This window comes from Anoplopoma fimbria, chromosome 13 (genome assembly GCF_027596085.1).
Source record: "Anoplopoma fimbria isolate UVic2021 breed Golden Eagle Sablefish chromosome 13, Afim_UVic_2022, whole genome shotgun sequence".
NCBI classification, from domain to species: domain Eukaryota; kingdom Metazoa; phylum Chordata; class Actinopteri; order Perciformes; family Anoplopomatidae; genus Anoplopoma; species Anoplopoma fimbria.
In genome coordinates, this window is record NC_072461.1 from 10,972,207 (window position 1) to 10,993,009 (window position 20,803).

At 40.6% G+C, this 20,803-nt stretch overlaps 2 protein-coding genes across 2 annotated transcripts; one reads left to right on the forward strand and one right to left on the reverse strand.

Annotated features, from left to right (window-relative positions):
• Positions 1-3,142: 3,142 nt before the first annotated feature.
• On the reverse strand, positions 3,143-16,949 carry LOC129101868 (cell division cycle protein 20 homolog B-like). Its single transcript, XM_054611821.1, has 13 exons — positions 16,758-16,949; positions 16,373-16,432; positions 10,784-10,977; positions 9,906-9,962; positions 9,758-9,821; positions 8,938-8,989; positions 8,442-8,558; positions 7,314-7,531; positions 7,054-7,148; positions 6,338-6,566; positions 5,842-5,967; positions 5,276-5,399; positions 3,143-4,634 (listed from the first exon to the last, which is right to left on the reverse strand). Exons 1-13 carry the CDS (start codon positions 16,947-16,949, stop codon positions 4,519-4,521), a joined length of 1,644 nt encoding a protein of 547 aa, XP_054467796.1. The 3' UTR covers positions 3,143-4,518.
• gpx8 (glutathione peroxidase 8 (putative)) lies at positions 12,303-15,068 on the forward strand. Its single transcript, XM_054610935.1, has 3 exons — positions 12,303-12,583; positions 12,753-13,014; positions 14,248-15,068. The coding sequence occupies exons 1-3, from the start codon at positions 12,380-12,382 to the stop codon at positions 14,409-14,411; spliced, it is 630 nt and encodes a 209-aa protein (XP_054466910.1). The 5' UTR covers positions 12,303-12,379; the 3' UTR covers positions 14,412-15,068.
• Positions 16,950-20,803: the final 3,854 nt, after the last annotated feature.

Here is a 20,803-nt window from a genome sequence, read left to right on the forward strand (position 1 = left end):
CTGTGCCCCTCTCTGTCCACGGCTAACCTCGCATTCTACTGCGGAAAAACTTTGGGTGATCAGTTATGTGTGCACATTGATTCTATGGGTGTATATATGTGTAAGTATACAGTACCAGTCAAACGTTTGGACACACCTTCGCATTCAACTACTTTGAAGAATCTAAAATATAAAACATATTCTGGTTTGTTGAGCATTTGTTTGTTTACCACATAATTCCATATGTGTTCCTTCATAGTTTGGATGTCTTCAATATTAATCTACAATGTAGATAAAAAAAAAAAACTATTGAATGAGATGGTGTGTCCAAACTTTTGACTGGTACTGTATGTGGAGATAGAGTATGTAGATAATAAATGTATATAATATTGCCCAAACAAAGCTGCCACTGGGATAACCTTTGTATTATACTGATGTCATATAGAAGTTACCATATTTACCAGTTTGTGAATTGTACAGGCATTACTCACCCTGACAGAGACCCATGTGCAGCTCCTCACAGTGGCGAGCCAGCAGTTTCTTGTTTTTCTTTAGCATTGCCTCCAGACTTGCACAGCGGCCTTCATAGTTTATCCTGTACCAGTGTTCATAGCTCAACTCTTCCCCTTCCAGCCGCTTAACATGCTCTGATGCTGCAGGCCAAGCCAAAAGCTGATTTTGCTCGCAGCAGTGGCATTGCGCAGAGTGAAGTATTGGTCTTCTGTGCTCAGAACAGCAAGGTCGACATAGTGAGTCTGACAGTACTCCCGGGCTTTGAATTTGGCAGAAGTTACCCAGAACAGCCAGCCGCTGTAGAATCTGCATCGAATAGGGAAACATACTATAGAATCTGTGTTTTTGATATATTTCTTCATTCCTCTTTCATCCAACTGCTATCCGTGGTCTGACTAAAACTCCTTATGCTTGGCAGGTTTATAGAACCAGCTCAGTCTGTGAGGTCATGCAATAGGTGGAGAGGAAATGGGAGTGGCTATGTTGACTGCTCACTTATGATATTTTTGTGATTTATACCACCCAAAAACTCATTTCTGCCTCATTACCTCATGATTGTGCTGTCCCAAAATATCCATCTAAAAGGTCACCACATAACTGTAATTATAAACACACTACGGCAATCAGTTTGAGCATCACTAACCTTTTGCTTTACTTTGAAAAACAAAAACATCTTTACTTCCTGATTATAATCGTGAACAGAAAACAGCTGATTGTGTAGTTTGGCAAGGCAAAGTGTCTGAACAGGCTGAGCAATGAAACTGAACATGAGAAAGGTGTTAAGCGTTTATAAGAGGATGTGGGTGACCTCAGCCGTCGCTCTGGAGGAATACCTGAAAACTGGTTTGGGAAGTGTTTACCTGAAGGATGAGCATCTTATCAGGGTTATGATTTATGCACCTCTCATCACAGTTACGTCGGTGGGTGAGCATCTGAAAAAAATATTCTTTGCAAACACCCACTGTGAGTGATATTTCGACTCTAAACAGCAGCAGTAAGGACACAAATTAATTATATCTGTCAGGGGGATCATGTGTGCATCCGTGAGTGACTGTACACCTGTGTCCATATCTCATATTCATCTTCAGCAAATATCTTTGGGTTCCCAAATATGGCTGCATGCCCAAAGACCTCTCGTGGTTAGGGTGAAACACCTTTTTTTTTTTTTTTTTTTTATACTGCCATTGACTGTCTGCTGACTCCTCACTCATTACTCTTAACCAGCCCCCAGCCGTCAGAGGCTGCAAGTGATAACACGCTAACAGCTAACAGAACTACCAGTACACACACTGCTGAGTACATACCCAACACTCTGTTGCTGCCACTTGGGCAGACAGCTTGGTCCATAGCCCATTAGTGATTATCGGGGGGTAAAAAAAATACTAATACACCAAAAATTCTTTAAAAACTCCACTACAGATGGAAAAATTAACCAGAACCTACAGACATGCTAGCTGTTCTGTTCGGCTGTATGGTGGTGTTGTGAGCTAACAGCCACAATGACAATGCTAACATGCTGATATTCAGCAGGTTTATAATGTTCACCATTTGCCATGCCAACGTCTAAATAGCACTTAACACAAAGTAGAATTCCTTTGCTAGTTTTTAAGGTATCTTGATTACATAACTAAATACTGGACTAATTAAAATGTATTCCTGATGGTGGCGCTAGAGGAAAAGTCAGAGGACCACCAAAGTTCCTATAGTTTTTCCTGAGGCAGGCACAAATGTCTTTGCCAAATTTCATGGCAATCCATCCAATAGCTGTTGAGATATTTCATTCTGGGCCAAAGTGGACAAACCAACCAACGAACAGAAGAACATCACCATAGCCAGAGCCACCACACTAGTATAGTTCTGTGTTTTGTAGTGATTGATAGTCATAAATAACAGATTTTCAGTTTCTTGTGGTTTTATGTGTCATTGTAGGCTTAAGATTTAATGTAAAGTTGTTTTATCATTGAATGTGTAATGCCCTTTCGTCTGCTAATCCAATGCTCACAATTAAGATACTGGAAAAAGAAGCAGGTAGTTTAATCACTAATAAATTCTGAATTTGAACGGGGACTTTACTTGTCACCGTGGTTGTATGAATCAGAACAGAAAAGTCGGGACTCGGGACTAAAGACTTTGGAGCATAGTGTTTTAGCCAGACTAGACACTGTAAAGTGCTGTGGAGGGATAATTTATCTCAATATTTTCTATTTTGTGTTTTCAATTCTATAGTTTTCTAAAAAATTTAGTTTTTTACCCTGTATAATCACCAGTGCATTTGTGTCTTGCTTACTTTCAGTGTTGTGGTTTAGACTTTGAGAACTAGATTAGAGTGTGGTGACATACTTCACTTCTACACGTCTGTGTCTGCTCATTTTAAGCAAAAGAAGTATTGCATTTGCAGGGGGTCTTTTTTTTTTTTTTTTTTTTTTTTTTTTTAAAGGAAGTCTTCACCACAGGTATTTTTGCATATCTCTGAAGTCTTGTGTGGTCGCACAGAAGGACATCTTTCGACACACATCTCTGCCACGAGTACTTCACTTTGCATCTTTTGACATTTACTTGCACACTTACCTTGGGAAGTGACACACATTTCAACACATGTCAAGCAAAAACACATAAACCTGATAAATAGAGAGAATCAAGCCCCCTGATAATTAATTTAATTGTTCAAAGTGGCACATATACCAACGTTAATTGGGTTACATATCACACAAGGTTACCTTCAAGGGCAAGAAAGAAAGGATAACATACATGGAACAAAACATTATCATAATTTTTACAAGTTACACAAATATACAATTATTTAATTTCCAAGAGCAAACTACTTCATCAAGAATGAGAAGTTGCATTCAAACTTCCCCTGAGCAAAAAACAAAAAAAGTCTAACTTTTCTTTTCATTGTTTATGAAATGCATCATCATATACAAGGCTTTGAAGGGTGAAATTGTGACTATTTACTGTCCAGAAAGGCTGCTTAAACTAGGTTAAAGGTGCAATATAGAGGATTCAGAGTATGCATATTTCAACAAACAATTATTTGCTATGTGAAGATATAGTGGGGTAATGTCTACCTGTGCAGAGAGTGAAGTCACTCTCCCTCTGTGTTGTTATCCAAGCTTCTCCTTGCTTTGTTGACATAACCGGGACCGGCAGTGAGTGCCTTTGGTGCCCTCCCGGCTAGCAATGTGGCCGCTGTTCTTCACTGGGCTCAATCGGCGCCTAGAGCCGACAACGGCGCAGATCATTGCAGAAGCATAGCACCCACCCTTCATCAATCCCCCTCAGGTCAACCCTGTAAGCTCTGTCAGCACAGTTTGCGCTGTTAGTGCTGTTATCACTGCTAGATTCTAGTTGCCGGCTAAGCCGTCGCCAAGTTGAGAGTTGCCACCCTCTATTTAAAGAGAGGATCGAGCTAATGCCGTTCTAAGCTTTGAAACAATACTCAAGTTGGTATAAGTCACTGTCTAAGCTTTGAAAGCCATGCCTTAAAACCTTAAAACACATTTGTGGTGGATTATGCTTGTTGCCTTCTTGACCTATTTGTTTACATCATTTATGGATGATTTTATATGGAACTGACTGATGCTGTTGATTTTAAAGGCTTTATTGTCTTTTAATGCTTTCTCCCTGCATGGGAAAGCACTTTCTGCTTCTTGCTTATAGGTGCTCAGTGATTTAATAATTATTATCATTATTACTATTCTTCACACACAACCAGCATTTCCTGTACTTTCCTCATGTGACTGCGCTGTTATGCATATTTCAATCATCAAAAAAGTTAAACTTATCGGTAGCTAAAACAGAAGTAAAGGGAATGTATTGTGTATAATCTGAGTCACTGCTCAATGCATCATTTCACCCTGAAATTAACTGTTTTAGAATGACAATTAGTTTGACTGTGGTTTGTTAGCTTCTCATTGTGGGGAGCTCAGAGCAGGGAACAGGAAATGTGCATTCTTCACACAATGACATTACCAAGAAAGTGGGCTCCTTGTATGTGTGAACACAGGTTTGACACATCACCGACATTCATCGTCCAGGTTCAGCGATGACGTCACAGACGTGAAACTGCTGGTCTGCTCCAGCGGAGAAAATCTGAGTACCGTCAGGGTTTACGGCCAAGTGCAGGACTCGATGAGAATGACCTGAAAAATAATAAATTCCAACACGATTAAATTTGACCTTTAAATACCTTCTTTCTTTCTCAATGGGGATAAGAGGGATCAACACCGGACCATGATGCTTTCTGTCATATTGTGTCTTTTAAGGGGACGGTTTCCCTTTCATGTCATTATTAGCGTCACATCAAAGTACAAAAGTTTTAGCAACCGTCAAATTTCAATGCAAGGCTGCAGATTCACTCAATAGTAAGTCACGAAGAAATTAAAAGAGTTTAGGACATTACATCAACACCATTTTTGTATTCTTAAATTAATAACACAATTACTGAAAGTACAGAAAGTATATATTTTTTTTTTTTTTAGAGGATGTTTTTCCACATGCACAATACCTCATGAAACTGTGACATGTGATAACGAACGTAGTGACTTTTGATGTGTTCAACTCCTAGTTTCGCTTTCGCTGGAAGCTAGGGACACAAATGAGTCAGCACAAAATGGCTATTGAATATCTCAGCAATAGATTAAACAGCTGAAAGGTCCAACTGTCGCGCTGACATGGCTGTGTGAATATTACTCAGCATGCGATACATTTATTCCTATATGAGTCTGTTGTGAATGTGTTGAGGGATGTAGCTGCACACACATCATGCTTCAGGTTCTCTAACCTGTGAGCTGGTAGACGGGGCTGAGGGAGGGGAACTCCCAGGACCAGCAGTTGACTTGGTGATGAGGAAGGCCGTGACTTGTGACCAGACATTTCTTCTTCTCGGCCCAGCTCAGAGAACAGATCTGCAATTGGAGTCATAAAGATCGGTTTGATCGGTGGCCTGATATTTATACACAGTAAAAAAATACCCCTGATACACTTTTGAAGGGACACTTCACCCCTAAAATAAACTACATATTAATCCTATTACGGTGAAGTGCTATTTATCAGTCTAGATTGTTTTGATGTGAGTTGCCTAGAGTGCCAAAAAAAATATATATAATAAACTCAACAGCAATGTTACTTTTGAAAAATCATGACCCGGTTACTGTGGGTTGTATGGAGTGAGCGGGCACTTTAAGTACCGCAAGCCGAGTGCCAAAAAGTCCTGTTATATTGGAGATAAGCCAGACATGTCTACGCCCGATATCTCAAAGGCGACATACACCAAAAACCACTCACTAATAAAAAGCACTACAGGGAAGAGGAAGAATACCATTTTTTTTATTTAGTGCCTTTAATCACCTGAGAATTTGTCTTGGCAGAAGTCACGCATGTGCCCGATTCCGTGTCCCAGACTCTAAGCTCTCCATCTTTCCATCCGCCTCCTGTGGCGATGGTCTTTCTCTGCCATGGACACCAACCCATTGCCTGGACACAAAAACACAATGAGTACAAAAAAACATAGCACACACAACGGTCAGCAGATTGTCTGGTTGTTACCAGATCAACTACCACTTTAAACCTCTGTATGATGACTAAACCCTTCAGCATACCAACTAGTAGTGGGCTGCTAACGTTTGAACAAGCAAAGATGACTCATCACAAAGTCATACAGTTGCAGTATTTGATTGTGGTTGTATCATTCATGTCCTTCCGATGTGTCAAATCAGTAACACAATGCACTAAAAGGTATGTTTTTAGGGGTGGCTTTTGTTGACAGTGAGCAGCCCTTTAACGTCAAAGTATCACATCTGACAAACGCAGTCAAAGTCCCCGATCAAGAAGCACACACACTGACCTTAACAGCGCTGGGCTGTCTCATCGTGGTGATTGGCTGACGTGAACGTGTGACCCCCGCAATGTCGCCACTCCAAATACGGAGAAGGCCCTCTGTGGAGCCGCTGGCCAGCCAGTCTCCTCCCGGTGACCACTGGAGGCTGCAGACCCCCTCCTCCTGGATGGCGGTGCCCACCAAAGGCTCAGGAACCCGAGGGTCGAGGTGATGGATGCGTCCGAGCGAGGAACCGCTGTAGGATTGTGTTAAATGTCATTCCCCTGCATGAATACTTTAAATACTAGTGTAATGCCCTTTTTTCCTATATATGCTTTGTTTCCCTTTGGATGTTGTGGGGGCGGCTGTGGCGTAGTGGAGAGCAGGGTAGTTCTCCAATCAGAGGGTCGGTGGTTCGATACCCGGCTTCGGCAGTCGATGTGTCCTTGGGCAAGACACTTAACCCCAAGTTGCTCCCGAAGGCTTGCCATCGGTGTGGACTGGATGTTGCATGAATGTTAGTTAGAGTCTGATGGTGGCACCTTGCATGGTAGCCTGTCATCAGTGTGTGAATGGGTGAATGACATGTAATATACTACTGATTGTAAGTCGCTTTGGATAAAAGCGTCTGCTAAATGACTGTAATGTAATGTAATGTCATTCTAGCTCTAATGAAGTTTATAGAGTTAAGAGTGATGCTGGAATTCTTTGTAACTTTCATTTTGCGCCCTGCCAACGTGTACCTGCTGAGTAACTGCTGTTTCCAGGAAAGCCCTCTGACCACAGACAGGTGTGACGGCAGAAACCTCAGGTTCAGCTTGTGTTCAACATCCCACAGCTACAAACGTCAAAGAGAGAGAGAGAGAGAGATGCCACAAACCAGTCATCCTGCTGATGTTACACTTCCCCTCACACAGCCCCCCTTAGCCCCATACCGCAGTCTGTATGAATCAGTTTCCACCCTATTTATACTCATTCGATTCATGCTCCAGAGAGCAGTCACCTGTATCTCCCCTCGCCGGGTCCCGATGCAGAGAGCACTGCCGTCCCCGCTCCAGCTCAGGCAGGAGATGGATGGCGTCTGATGGCGCGCCTGTCCCGGTTGTGGACTCGGGTCCACAGATCCCAACAGAGAGCGGGTTTCTGAATTCCAAAGGTAGACAGAAGAACCCAGTGCTAATGCAATCACACCGTTACAACTGCAGTCGAGAAGATTAGTGTCTGAAAAGGGGGGAGATGGAAAAAACAGAGAGAGACGGGCTACAACGGTTATCCTGAGTCATGTACTGACAAACGATAGTGTGATTTAGTTATGTTAAAACCAACAACGTTTTCGCCACAATCAGTGACACCTGACCTTATGAAGGTCAGAAAACAGATACTAGTCCCAAATACACACACCCCACCACCTTCAGAATATTTTAACCAGTACCTAAAAAGGTATTTTCTTTTTTTATTCTGTTTATTCGTTATCATTTTATTCCCCAACATGAAACTCTACATCCGGTTTCCAAGCCTTTTTCCATAGTGCCACAATTAAACTTCTGAGGCATATACATTTAATATTTTGTTGGCATAAAGTAGTACATTTTGAACAAATTGAGATTAAAAATACTGGAATAAACTCATAAATTACCCAAAATTTTAAAAGTTTTAATTGTAGAATTTAAACTTAAACCCTTAACCGCTAAAATCAACAAATTCACAAAAAAAAGAGAAAGGAAAAATATTATAAAATAATACATTAAATACAGAGGACAACACATTGGTGTCCTTAACAGTAGCTGTAGGTTAACAGTTTATCTTGAGTTAATCCCACATACAACAAACTAAAGCATTATTAATAAACAGCTGAAAATAGTCCCCATACAAATGCACAAAATCCGCCAATTTGAATTTAATTTGCCTAAAACTACTGTGTCCAGCTGTTTTATTAAATGATGATTCGATTAGAACAAAACCGTATATTTGTGACCTGTTTTTAAAGATTCATTTTGGTTGGGTTGGTGAGGTGGTCTCTCTGGAGGGATTTGTTGACCCCTCCCCCCCAAAAAATGACCAGCCTTATGGTTTAAACAAAAAAAAGAACTTATTCTCATTTTTCTTTTGCAGGATTTGTATATTCTCTTACAGTAGTCATTCAGCAGTGACGGTGCCGCCAACTTCATCACTGACTTTCCCCGCTGACTCATGGAAGTTTTTTCCAAGAGAGCAAACGGCTGCAGAGCATGACTTCTCTCATCAGAACCTGCAATGGAAACAATATATTACATAAAAACACAGTTACATAAAACACATGCACAAAGTTTCACATCCAAAAGCAATGCATCTTTGGTTAACTGTTGATGATTCACTGATTTTCCTTGATAAAACCCCTTAACATACTCCTTAAGCTTTACGAGATGGACTCGAGCTTTTGTAATAATACACCATTAACATAGGCCGCCCACGGTCCTCAAGCAGTCTCTGTTGCTTGAAAACATATCTGCAGATTGTGTGACCCAGTCCTTCTCGTTTCCTGGACAGCGTACGGTATAACTCTACATGTCAGTTGTGCATTCTTTTTGTTTGCGTGGGCCTTGAAGCACTCTGAGAGTGGAGTGAAAAAAAAAGGAAATTTGCTGTACCAGGCTTTTGTGCACCTCCATGTTCTTGAACTGCAGCTCTCCACACCCATCCCTGGATAAAAAAATACAAGATTAAGTCTTTTACATGTTGTATACGTTAATTTTATTTTCCTAACAGTTGTTATCCATAACTGGGTTATCTTTTTCTTTTTCTTGATACAGGAATCAGAGCAATAATATTGTGGCAAGCAATTATTTGCTCTGTAAAGATATAACAAAGTAACGAGGAGTGAAGTCACTCTCCCTCTGTGTCAATGTAATCTTATTTTATTTACATAGCCAGTTGGCCGAGCATACTTTAAGTGCACGTGAGCGCGCCAGACTTGCTAGCTAACGACCACTGATCTGAACTGCTCTCATATGGCCGTTACTGCTAATAGCCGTCATTGCGGAAACGTAGCTCCCACCCTCTGGTTTCCTTTCAGGTAAACACTGTTAGCTCTGTCGGCACTGTGTCCGTACTTTGCGCTGTTAGCACCGTTAGCTTCTAGCCCCCCAGTTTAGAGGCAATCGGAATGCTCCCAAATCTTGCGTAAAGCACCTTTCAGTGAGCTCACAGCTTTTCTTATTCAGGTAATCATTTATAAAGAAACCCAAATAAAAGAATGGCAAAGACTAATATTTTTCTTTACCATTTGTACCTGAAGAAGAAAAACAAAGTAGATCTATTGTTGTGTTTTCTGCCTTGTCACTGCCTTTTCAACATTATCATTGATAGGATCATATGATAAATAAAACAGCCTGCAGATTCTAAAACCTTGTGGGCAGAGGGGGAAAAAAAGATAATCAAACGTCATTGGCACAAGTTTCTTAAACAAACCTGTTCTGGGGCATTTTCTGTGGCGGGACGTTCCCTAGCAATGAAAGTGCGTGGTGTGTTTGCTGTCTCTGATTAGGAGAGATAATGTCACAGAGAACATAACATCACAAGGCAGTGCTGCAATGCATCCTCACAGTGAGATGGTGATGGTGAAAAGGACAAAGAATGGACACATGAGGGTTTGTGGCTCGGCCCTATTGGTACCTACAGTTGTTTAGAAGGCTGAAAAAAAATAAAAAGCACATGTGACATAATGTGATCAAAGTCACTTGAAATAAATAGTTTTTGGACATTTCACATGTGATGCATTCGGGGGCACATGGTTTTCAGACATTTTCACAAAAATAAATCACTTTAACTGATATTGGATTTGGGGGCCATTTATTCCCAATTAAAAAAACGTATATATTTTTAGCAATCAGCCCAGAAATATGATGACATTAGAGTTATGACATATAATTGAGGCAAAGAATTTTACAATTGAACCCGTAAATCTGTTACTCTGCAACGCTGCCCTAACCCTAATACTAAATGTGTAGTGTAACATTTGAAGCATGCTGCAGAAATTAAAATTAGAAAACGTATTTCTTAAGAAGTTTTGCATTCTGATTAAATGAACCACAAAAAACGTAAAAATGTAATGCAGTAAAATACATAACATATAATATGCCCTTTTCAGAACTCGTACATATAGGTGTATCTTTAATTCCTTTATGCCACCTGGGATAATAATGGTGAATTTCAGATACCCAAATACTTCTAGGGGAAAATATGAGCAGACAATCTGTGTCTTTGTGCAGTATAATTGTGGCAAAAAGTTCAATCATTTGATATGAGGTATTTTCTTGTAGCTACTTCTCAAAAAATAGCAAAAAAAATGTATTGTGATCACAATAAGGTTTGGGTTAATTGCCTCTTGATCTAACTTTTTATGATTTAACTGTGTTGTGGATGTTGTTGCGCATGTGATCAATATCACAGACGGGCAGGTTTAAAATGATACCTCCAAAGTATCCGGGAAGGCCTCTCCGTGCTGGTTCACGGTGTCTCGGTGGAGAATCCAGATCAAGTCTCTGACGGACCGTGTCGAGCTCAAAGCTGGGCCCACACTGCCGCCCGGTGGCCAGCGGCGTACTCGCAGCTGGACCCCCGCTGCCGGTCCTCCGGATGATCCGCCTCCTGAACCGCTTGTACGAGACGTGACGGGCCTCGTTTTGTCCCTGAAAACAAAACAAAAAGCAATGAATCATTTAAGCAAAAAATAAATAAATACAGGAAGACACAATAATCTCAGAATACTGAGAACGGACGCAAACTTCATACCTCTACAAATGTCAAAACACATATCTTCACCAGTGAGCAAGTTAAAAGAGCAAAACATCCGGTCAGAACCTTCAGAGCAAAAGCATGTGTTGTTATTATTCCCTCTTCAAGGTTACATTCCAAAGCAGTTGAAGCCAATGCTTAAAAGTCTTAAAACGTTCATCCCCTCTACTGACCAGCAGGGGGCGACTCCTCTGGTTGCAAAAATAAGTCTGGTTGTATAGATATCTATGAGAAAATGACTCTACTTCTCACTTGATTTATTCCCTCAGTAAACATTGTAAACATGAGTTTATGTTCTCAATCTCTAGTTTCAAGTCTTCTTCAATACAGCATGATGTTCATTTAGTAAATGATGGTCCATTTAGAGTCAAATAGCCCATAAAGCAGAGTATGCTTTGGGCTGGCTTACTGGGAGTGAAGGGTCGCTGTCGCTACCATCAGGCATAACTACATCACTGCTTCACTTTCCAAATATGGTCATTTCTGTTCATCGGTTGCAAAAAAGCCAAAATGGTGACGGATATATTCGAAGATGGCGACGGCAGGATCGCCGAACTCAAGGCTTTATAACGGCAGTCCAAAAACCAATGGGTGACTTCACGATGACTACGTCCTCTTATACACAGTCTATGTTCCAAAGGCCTGATATTAAAAGTTCAGTATGTAGCAACATCTAGCGGTGAGGTGGCAGATTGCAACCAACTGAAACTTCTAATTGCACTTAACCAGACTCTCTTTGAATTCAAGATTAGTCTGACTACATCAAATAAGGCAAGCCTATTGGTTTATGACCACTAAATTGCTAAAATTGTTTGTTTTTGTAAGTAACTAAAATACAGAACGATTGAACCACATGAACAATTGTGTGTTAAAAGACTAGTTCATGTGGATGAAATCCATTCTCGTTTCATATTCGGTCCTCAACACACAGCAACACGCGTTTTGAACCTAAATACATTTTCAAAATAAAAAATTGCATAGAAAGGGGTTTAAAGTCATCATGGATATATTTCCTTTTTAACTAAACTACTCATCTAAGAAATACGACACACTTATCAAGTATGCCCTTAAAGCATTTACAGTCTAAAACCTAGCAGGCTACATAGCAGGAAGCGCTACAAGGCTAATGCTTTTGAGAGCGTAAAACGTGTAACTGTCCTCTTATTTTGGAGGAAGCCTCGCGCCCAGCTTCCGGTACTGCCGTAGTGCTCTCTAACTTTAGCTAAACTCCGGGACTTTTTTGCAGGAGCCCCAGCGTCTCGGTCCACGGTTCGCTCTTCTCCCCCCTCCTCCAAGATGGAGGCCTTAGGGGGCTACCCTACCAAGTCCTCCAGCCCGAAGGCGAAGACGTTGACGGTGCTGCTGAGCATGACGGTCGGCGTCGGGTGTCTGTTCCTCCTGCAGACGCAGCTGAAGCCCAGGAGCCCAGCCGACTTCTACCAGTTCGAGGTGAAAGACGCGAAGGGGAGGACGGTGTCTCTGGAGAAGTACCGAGGGAAAGTGAGTCCACATCATCACCCCCGTCGTTTCGGTTTGAGAAGAAAATGTGTGCAAACATTTTTTAAAGTCACCCAGCGTCTGTCAAACTTGTGTTTCATAACATTTTAAGACGTATTTCTTGAGCGTTTAACACATAAGTGCACCCCGCGTTTCTCCCCTCTCTTCCCAGGCGTCTCTGGTTGTAAACGTGGCGAGCCACAGCGAGCAGACGGAGGAGAACTACGTGTTCCTGCAGGAGCTCCACCGGGAGCTGGGCACCTCTCACTTCAACGTCCTGGCCTTCCCGTGCGGTCAGTTCGGGGACACTGAGTCCGGGACCAGCCGGGACATCGAAGCCTTCGCCAAGGCCACCTACGGAGTCACCTTCCCGTTCTTCAGCAGGATCAAAATAATGGGCTCGGAGGCGGACCCCGCCTTCAAATTCCTCACGGGTCGGTATCGAACCACAAATTGACAGTTTAGCAGAGATGATCGCATTGACCGTACACCCTCACTGTGGATTAATGTCTTTATTATTTTAGATAAAAATGAATTATTTATGACTGAACTTGGGCAGCTGTCTGACAGGAAGTTCCGTCTGGACCGAGTCTGGACCTAACTTTAGCTGCGCCACATTTTCCCCACGGGGCTACTAAAAGGTTTTTTTTTCTGATCTGTCAAATCTGGTATCAATAGTAGTCACTGATAATGAAAAAGTATTTGCTTCTGTGCAGCTGTAACAAGTACATGTCTGATATTTTACTTGATAAAACAGGTTTTTACTAACACCTACTTCCCAAACAAAACATACACTGACATAAACACGTTTATTCTTCCTCAGAGGAAAAATACTAACTTAATTCCTGTGTATGTAAAAGTGTTTACATGTCTCTATATATGCATGGACACGTGTCTGAAAGAACATCTGGAGAACTCGTTTGTGAGCTCCTGAGGTTAGTGAAATGTACAAATGTAAACAAACACTTTTGCCCTTTTGGTTTAAACATATGTTTATACCAGTAAGCGTCACCTTTTTTGGTTGCGACATCTCAGTTTAGCACCATACATCTTTGCTAAAATAACATTAACATTTATCATAATGAAGCGGCTGATGATTTTACACCCCCCTTAGTCTTTAGAAATGAAAATGTTCTCTCATCCCTTATGAACCATTGTGATATCCAGGGTATGAATGCAATCAGTTATACCGCCGTTATGACAATACCTACTGTCATTTTTTATAACGTTTGTGTTGTGGTAGCTGTCACTTTATTATCTTAGATTTTTGCATCAATTTTATAAATTTATCTTGAATGGACAATTCAAGATATGTCATCAAATAAATAAAGTGACAGCTACATCAATTGTCATTTTTTTGAATTGGCCGCAACATCTGGTTATTTCATCCCAACAGTTTCCCTATATCCTTCTAGACAAATACACTATCTTTCAGCATATATGGATATCAATTTGATCTATATCACACTCCTATTAGAGAGGAGCAAAATAGAAAAAAGTTAATTATTTATATGACTTAAACATTGACATTAGCTATGAAATTCAGGTTTCATTTTTATTTTATATTTTTACAACTGTAAAAATGTGTAAGACAAAATCTGTCAATAATCAATTGAGGTCATCACATTCACCATTAATGAGTTATTGATGTGCTGCTTTTTTTTTAGATTCGGTGCAGAAAACCCCCAAATGGAACTTCTGGAAGTTCCTGGTGAATCCAGAGGGGAAAGTGGTCCGGTTCTGGAGGACGGACGAGCCCGCCGAGAGCGTTCGACGTGAGGCCACGGCATTGGTGCGAGAGATCATCCTGCAGAAACGGGTGGAGCTATGATGGAGATACCGGACACATCTGAGTGTGTGCACGTGTGTCTTCGTTGGCCTGTTTCCTGCTCTTTTTAACAGCAAGGAAATGACTGAACTCTGAGGTGTTACAGCGAGTGTGGTTGGTTGGAACATAGAGGATGAAAAGCCCACTTCAAGCCATTTACAGAGAGAGTGTGTGTGTGTGTGTGTGTGTGTGTGTGTGTGTGTGTGTGTGTGTGTGTGTGTGTGTGTGTGTGTGTGTGTGTGTGTGTTTGTGTTTGTGGGGACCATCCTGCGGTTGATAATGACAATCATGAGGAACATTCCTTATCATGACCACTGCTGAAGCCATTGAAGTGTTGGATTTTTTTTTTTTTAAAAACGTTCAGTTTGGCTTAATCTGTTCTTTGTACCATTTCTCTCTAATGTTTACATTAAAATCAATTTCTTACAGTGGAGCATCAACCTTTGAGCCCATTTTGACTGATTTGTCATGATTTCTTGATTTAGCTCATGAACTCAGGAGGATGTTTTTGTTCAGGTTTTAAGAGCTTGAAATATGCTTAGAGCGTCTTAATTAACTGTTAACAGCAATATAATTGTCTAATTTTGCCATTTGCGATGATTTCTAACACAGTTATTTCAGCGTCAGTGTCACCTCTTGGTTTGAATATTTGAAATGACTGATGACGGTCTCCAAAAATAAAAACGCTTCTTTCCTCAAATCTAAAACCATAGACTGTTTATAAGTGACGTCACCCATTGGTTTGTGGACTGCAGTTTTGAGACCATAAACTCAGTTTCTCATACACTTCCATACAATGGGACTTCTTTTTGCAACCAGAGGAGTCGCCCCCCTGCTGGTCAGTAGAGAGAATGCAAGTTTTAAGAGACTTGGCTTCACTTGCCGTCTGTGTACAACCTGCCCATTTTTTATTAAATAAGTAAGAGAAAGCAGAAGTCTGGTGGCTTGTGGATTTAGATGGACAGTTGGAGGGCAGCAGCAGGTAAGCTGGCACGCAGAATCAACCAACTAACAAGTCACTGCCTTCCAACCACCCACAATGAGAGAGCTGAAGAACATCTTAATAGCAGGCTTTTTAAAAAAAAAAACCTTTTTGTTTTTTTGTTAAACCAGAAACTTTAACATTTGAAAATAACACCAGTTTGCCGAAATTGGACAACCTCAAAACTGACCTTATCAAAATCCAACTGGATGCTTGTATCTCCTGATGCAGCACTAAGTGAATGAGTCTGAGCATGCATGGGGAATGAGTAATAGACGTTGTGTACAATGTAACTGTTTAGGGAGCAGCGCAGAGTGAGCTGGCACAAGAAACATCAGCTAACATTACACTGCCTCCCAACCAGCCACCACTCATATAGACCCACTGCAGGCCTGTATGCAAATGAATGGATTTGACTATGTTGAACTGATGTTGAGCTTAAATACAGTACAGTTTAAAGGGACAGTTTAACAGGTAATACAACTAAGTTTTCTCCTTACCTATTATGCCATGTATCAGTCTAGATCGTTTTGGTGTGAGTTGCCTAGTTTTGGAGATGTCAGGGTTCTCTCTAATATAAGGGGGGTCTTTGACACTTGGCTTAACAAGGCACCAAAAAAATATATACTGAAAATCTCTCCAGCAACATTACTTTCCAGAATTAATAAACTGATTACTCCAGATAATCCACAGACAATGTTGATGACACTAGCACAACAGGTAAGAGGAAACTTTATCCGGCTGTCGACTCTTTATTTCTCAGGTCTTGAGGTCAGTTGGTTGCAACAGTGAGGAGTGCAGCTGACAGCTGTCAATCAGAGAGCACAGCCAGCAGCAGTACACTGCCACACTGTCACCACCATCAGAGGCCTGACTGAGGAGGAGGAGGAGGAGGAGGAGGAGGAGGAGGAGGAGGAGGAGGAGGGCAGCCTCTACAATTAACCCTTCGATGCAGTTTTCCCCCTTTTATTTCCCATCTTACCTTGAAGCAGCATTGTCTTCTCTTTCCTACGAAATCCCTCAGCATTCTGCTCATATTGTCCTGGTTATATAAAAACAACAGGGACTTCATGTCAAAGTGCTGCTGATAAGCATCAAAAAACGACTTTCTAATCGGCTTAACTAAGACTTTCAATTTGAAATTATTTTACTAATGTCATAAGAGTGGCATAGCATTTATGGCTGCTATTTTAAATAACGTCTAACAATAAAAAGAAGCTCAGTTTTGCGACTTGTTGTACCCAAGAGACACAGCCATGTGTTAGGGATTGAAGTGGTTGCCTTGGTAGCAACAGCAACAGCTCATAATGAAAAATACCATCCGATTTTTTTTTTGTACAAAAAAAAAAGAAGTATAAATGACTCACCCAGTCGTTTGATCGTCCACCTGTACGTTTCATCTCCACTTTCCATAAGTTCAGTAAAGCCCCGTTCCCCTTCCCTCTCCGCCCGCCTGAGGACGCGCTGATGCCCGGTGCACCTGTCGTCTGCTCTCCCGGACGGACTCCGCGTCCTAAATACTCTCCCCGGGCGGACGGCGGAGCGGGAAGTCCCGTCATCTGCTCTGCTATTGGTGCTCATATGTTTGAGGAATCTTTTTTTTTTTTTTTTTTTTTTTTTTTTTTTTTTTTTTTTAATTAACTAGTCCTGTAAACTGGGATTCCCTCCGCGTCCTGGTTTCTACTGGAAACTAAAAGTTAGGTACAACAATAAAAAAAGAGCAACGCGGTAATGTTTTAAAGGTGGAGGCGGCAACATGTTATCAGTGAATGACCCAGACAAGGACAAGTCATATAGGTGTCAATCTACACAGTTTGCCGTTTAATTGTCAGACTCTGTCGTTTGGCTGAAGAAAAAATGTTGTTTTAAAGATTAATATTGATGATTTGTTTTGCTTTTAACAAGAAAAGGAGAAATAAAGGCCATTTAAAGCAAGGGATCGTATTAAAACATTTAAAAGGAAATAAGAATGAATATTTATACTCAAAATAGTTTTTCTTCTGTTATAGGCAGAAAAAAGACATAATAATTTTAGACAAAATATACATGATTAGAAAACAATTGCAATAGATCATAAAATCGAGTGTATAGATTGTTTTTTTTTGCCAGATTAAATATGATGTCAAAATAAAAGAGTGGATAGCAGTTAAAAGTTCCAGTTTTTCTAATTTTATTTAATGTTATTAAATAAAATATTTGCATTTACAGCTAAACTGAAATGATTAAACATTTAATCAATTGAAATAATCTGGAGTTTATGCAAACATTTTCATTTTATTTGTAGAGTAAAATATTTTAATTAACAATAAACTGAAATAAAAATAATAATAAAATGTTACTATGGTAAAATAAAATTATTAAAATATTTGTATGCATGTTTCACAATAAATAAAAAAAGTCAACAAATCCCACCAACACCAAAGAAACAAAAGACATTTAATTGAATAAGTATTTTCGGCTAATCTCGTGATTTCTGTTCAAATCTCGCCTCTTTTTGCGGGAAGAGGCCGTGTGTCCCCGCGGGCCGCGCCCGTTTTAATGACGACGAGCTGCTCTGGCGCTAAGTGGGCCGAACCGCGCGAGCGGCGCACGTTCTCGCCACCTGCCACTTCCATATGCGCTCGCACCACGAGCTCGAGCCTGGAACTGTGCGACAGGTGCGCGCTCTCAATGACACCCAAGCATGCAGACACGCGCTCCCATCAGAGAGCCCCTTCAGCGGCCAGTTTGGTAACAACAATGGCCATAATCTATATTCAATTGTGACAGGTTATCAGTCCATTATTACATGTCCCTTTGATTCATCCATTATTAAAGGTACATGTAGGTCTTCTCCGAATTGTCTCGTGACTTTCTCCTTATAGGCAGAGAATGAAACTCTTAGGCTGTGTTAATATTGTGTCTCTGTGCTTTTAATGATTTATGGGATCTTTTTTTATGGCCACTATTTTTTTTATAAATCGTCCCTATACGCTTTATGTTTTCCTAATTGTATTACTTGAAAAAATATGTATTACTTAAAAGTTTTGTAGCTTACTTTAAAATGTACAATATTCCCTTAAACGTCTCACTTGCATGAGGAACAAGGATCAAATAAAATCTCAACTCTGTGTAAGTGATATTTACCCAGAGGCCTTTGCGCCTCCATTAGCATCCCTCCACAGGACTAATGATTGCTTATTTTTTTTTCCCGCGGGGCTCTGTCTGGTTTGCAGCCTCCCTCCAGGTTTGGCTTTAGTCACCTTAGAAACTCATTGTGTCTGTGTTTTCCTCCCCCTCCCTCCCTCCCCCCGCATTGCCCCCCCCCGCAGTTTGGCGGTAGCTTAACCGGTCAAATGTGTCACGAGCAGCTCAGCTTAGCTCTCGGTGACATAAACGGATTTGTTTTGCAGTAAAAGTGGCCCGAGGCGCGCCTGGCTGTGAAGGTTTGTGCGGTTGCGTTTGTGAGGGTCGACAAACAAAGCGTCCTGTTTGCTTTATACGTTGGCAGCAGGAAGCTAAGTTGTTGACGGCTGCGGGGGTCAGGGTGGGTGCCTCGGTGTCAGGGGTGGAAAGTTACTTTTTTTTTTTTTCAAGGAAGCCTACTTACCCTTATTTGTAGTTCTAGTTTACAATTCAGAGGGAAAGAATGTTCTTTTTACTCCACTTTACTGCAATAATTGAGTTACTAGTTACTTTGCTATATAAAAATACAACAGTACAATTACATTATATTATTATTATTGGTTGATATAAGACTTTTTTAATCCTGAAATTCACATCTACCCAGCAGAAATTCCTTTATTAAAAAAAGTCCTTTATAAGCACATGCATCAATAATTACAATCTAATGATACTATATATATATATATATATATATATATATGATTCTGAAATGGAACATTCTGCATAATTGCATTGCTGCGTAATTCTACTTTAAGTGTATTTTGATGCATATACTTTTGTACTTTTACTTAACAGTTTCAGAGTTCAAGGCTCTGAACATTTAGTTTGTTGTTCACAACAGATTTAGAATTTCTCATTCATTCGAGCAGATTGCAAGTGTTTTTTCGCGCATGAAAAAGAGCACACTTGTCCACAATTTGCACAATAAGCACTTAAACGTGTCCTGCTGATCAGAAGATGAGCTCAGTCTTAGTAGAATTATCACACTCTTTCCAGCTTCTAAACATTCCCTCATCTTTGAGCCATTACATGGAAAAATGATCAGAATCCGTCAGACATACATGTAAATTCCATAAATACACGTCATATGGTGTTACGTATTGTGAGAAACAAATTACTTTTTTTTTTTTTTTACTGAGCTACAGCAGCTTTATTATATTTGTCAGGGAGGTTTTTCGTGGCATGAATGTTATTTTGTGGTATATTTTTTTCTTCACTGTCTTTCTGTTTACGGTACACGTAATACATTTACTGCATACGTACAAATGTGCATATCATGTTTCTGTGTATTGTACATTATTCACTTTTCCCAGTAAACTTCGACATACTGTTGAAGTGGGAATCTAAAAAGCTCAGTGCGATACACAATAGTGTTCATTCAGACCAAACAGACCAAACTGTACAGTACAGTAAACAGAGCAAAACAGAGAGCTGTATATTAGAAACATTACCAGGGTTGACTGCCGTAGTAAGAAAACACATCTAAACATTTTGACCAGTAAGTATTTCACAGTAACTAGGTTTTGGAGCATGAATGAAACGGGCGGGTTACTATATTTTGCAGACATGCAATACAGATGTGATGTCCCATCTAACAGTAATGATAAAAATGAAAGGCCTTTTGGAGGATTTTTGATGATTAATAAAGTACAGGTTCCTAATCAATCAGTCAATCAACTCTCACAATCATTTATTTTATTTATCACACAGTAGCTGAATGTTAAACCACAGATAGATTTATAGATAGATTGATAGAAAGGTGGATGGATGGATAGATAGAGCGGTGTATGTATGGATGGATGGACGGATAAAAAGATGATTGGATGGATGGAGTGAGAGAAGGATGGATGGATGGACCGATGAACGGATGAATGGATGGATGGATGGATGGCGGTGGATAGATGGATGGATGGATTGCGCGAGGGAGGGCTGTACGGATGAATGCATGGCTAGAAAGATGGATGGACGGATAAAATTTGATTTGATGGATGGATGGAGGGAGGGAGGGATGGACAGATGGATAGATAGATAGATTGATGGATGTATGGATATATGGAAGAATGGTGGAAGGACAGACAGACAGACAGACAGACAGATGAAGCCCTGTGTTTATCAGGCCTGGATCTCTCTATCAGTCTCTTCTTATCTTTGTTTTTGTTGTTCTGACAGCAGCACTGTAAATTGTCCCGGCAGTGTTGGCTGCAGTGCTGCCTTCACTGCTCTAAGCAAATAGGTTTGGGAAGTTTAT

Excerpts from the sequence above, each read along its gene's own strand:
- gpx8 (XM_054610935.1), top strand. The coding sequence starts at position 12,380 with ATGGAGGCCTTAGGGGGCTACCCTACCAAGTCCTCCAGCCCGAAGGCG. Across the intron at positions 12,584-12,752 it reads TGGAGAAGTACCGAGGGAAA|GCGTCTCTGGTTGTAAACGT; the intron begins GTGAGTCCACAT and ends CTCTCTTCCCAG. Across the intron at positions 13,015-14,247 it reads CGCCTTCAAATTCCTCACGG|ATTCGGTGCAGAAAACCCCC; the intron begins GTCGGTATCGAA and ends CTTTTTTTTTAG.
- LOC129101868 (XM_054611821.1), bottom strand. The coding sequence starts at position 16,949 with ATGACGGGACTTCCCGCTCCGCCGTCCGCCCGGGGAGAGTATTTAGGA. Across the intron at positions 7,149-7,313 it reads CCCGGCGAGGGGAGATACAG|CTGTGGGATGTTGAACACAA; the intron begins GTGACTGCTCTC and ends TGACGTTTGTAG. Across the intron at positions 5,968-6,337 it reads GACAGCCCAGCGCTGTTAAG|GCAATGGGTTGGTGTCCATG; the intron begins GTCAGTGTGTGT and ends TTTTGTGTCCAG.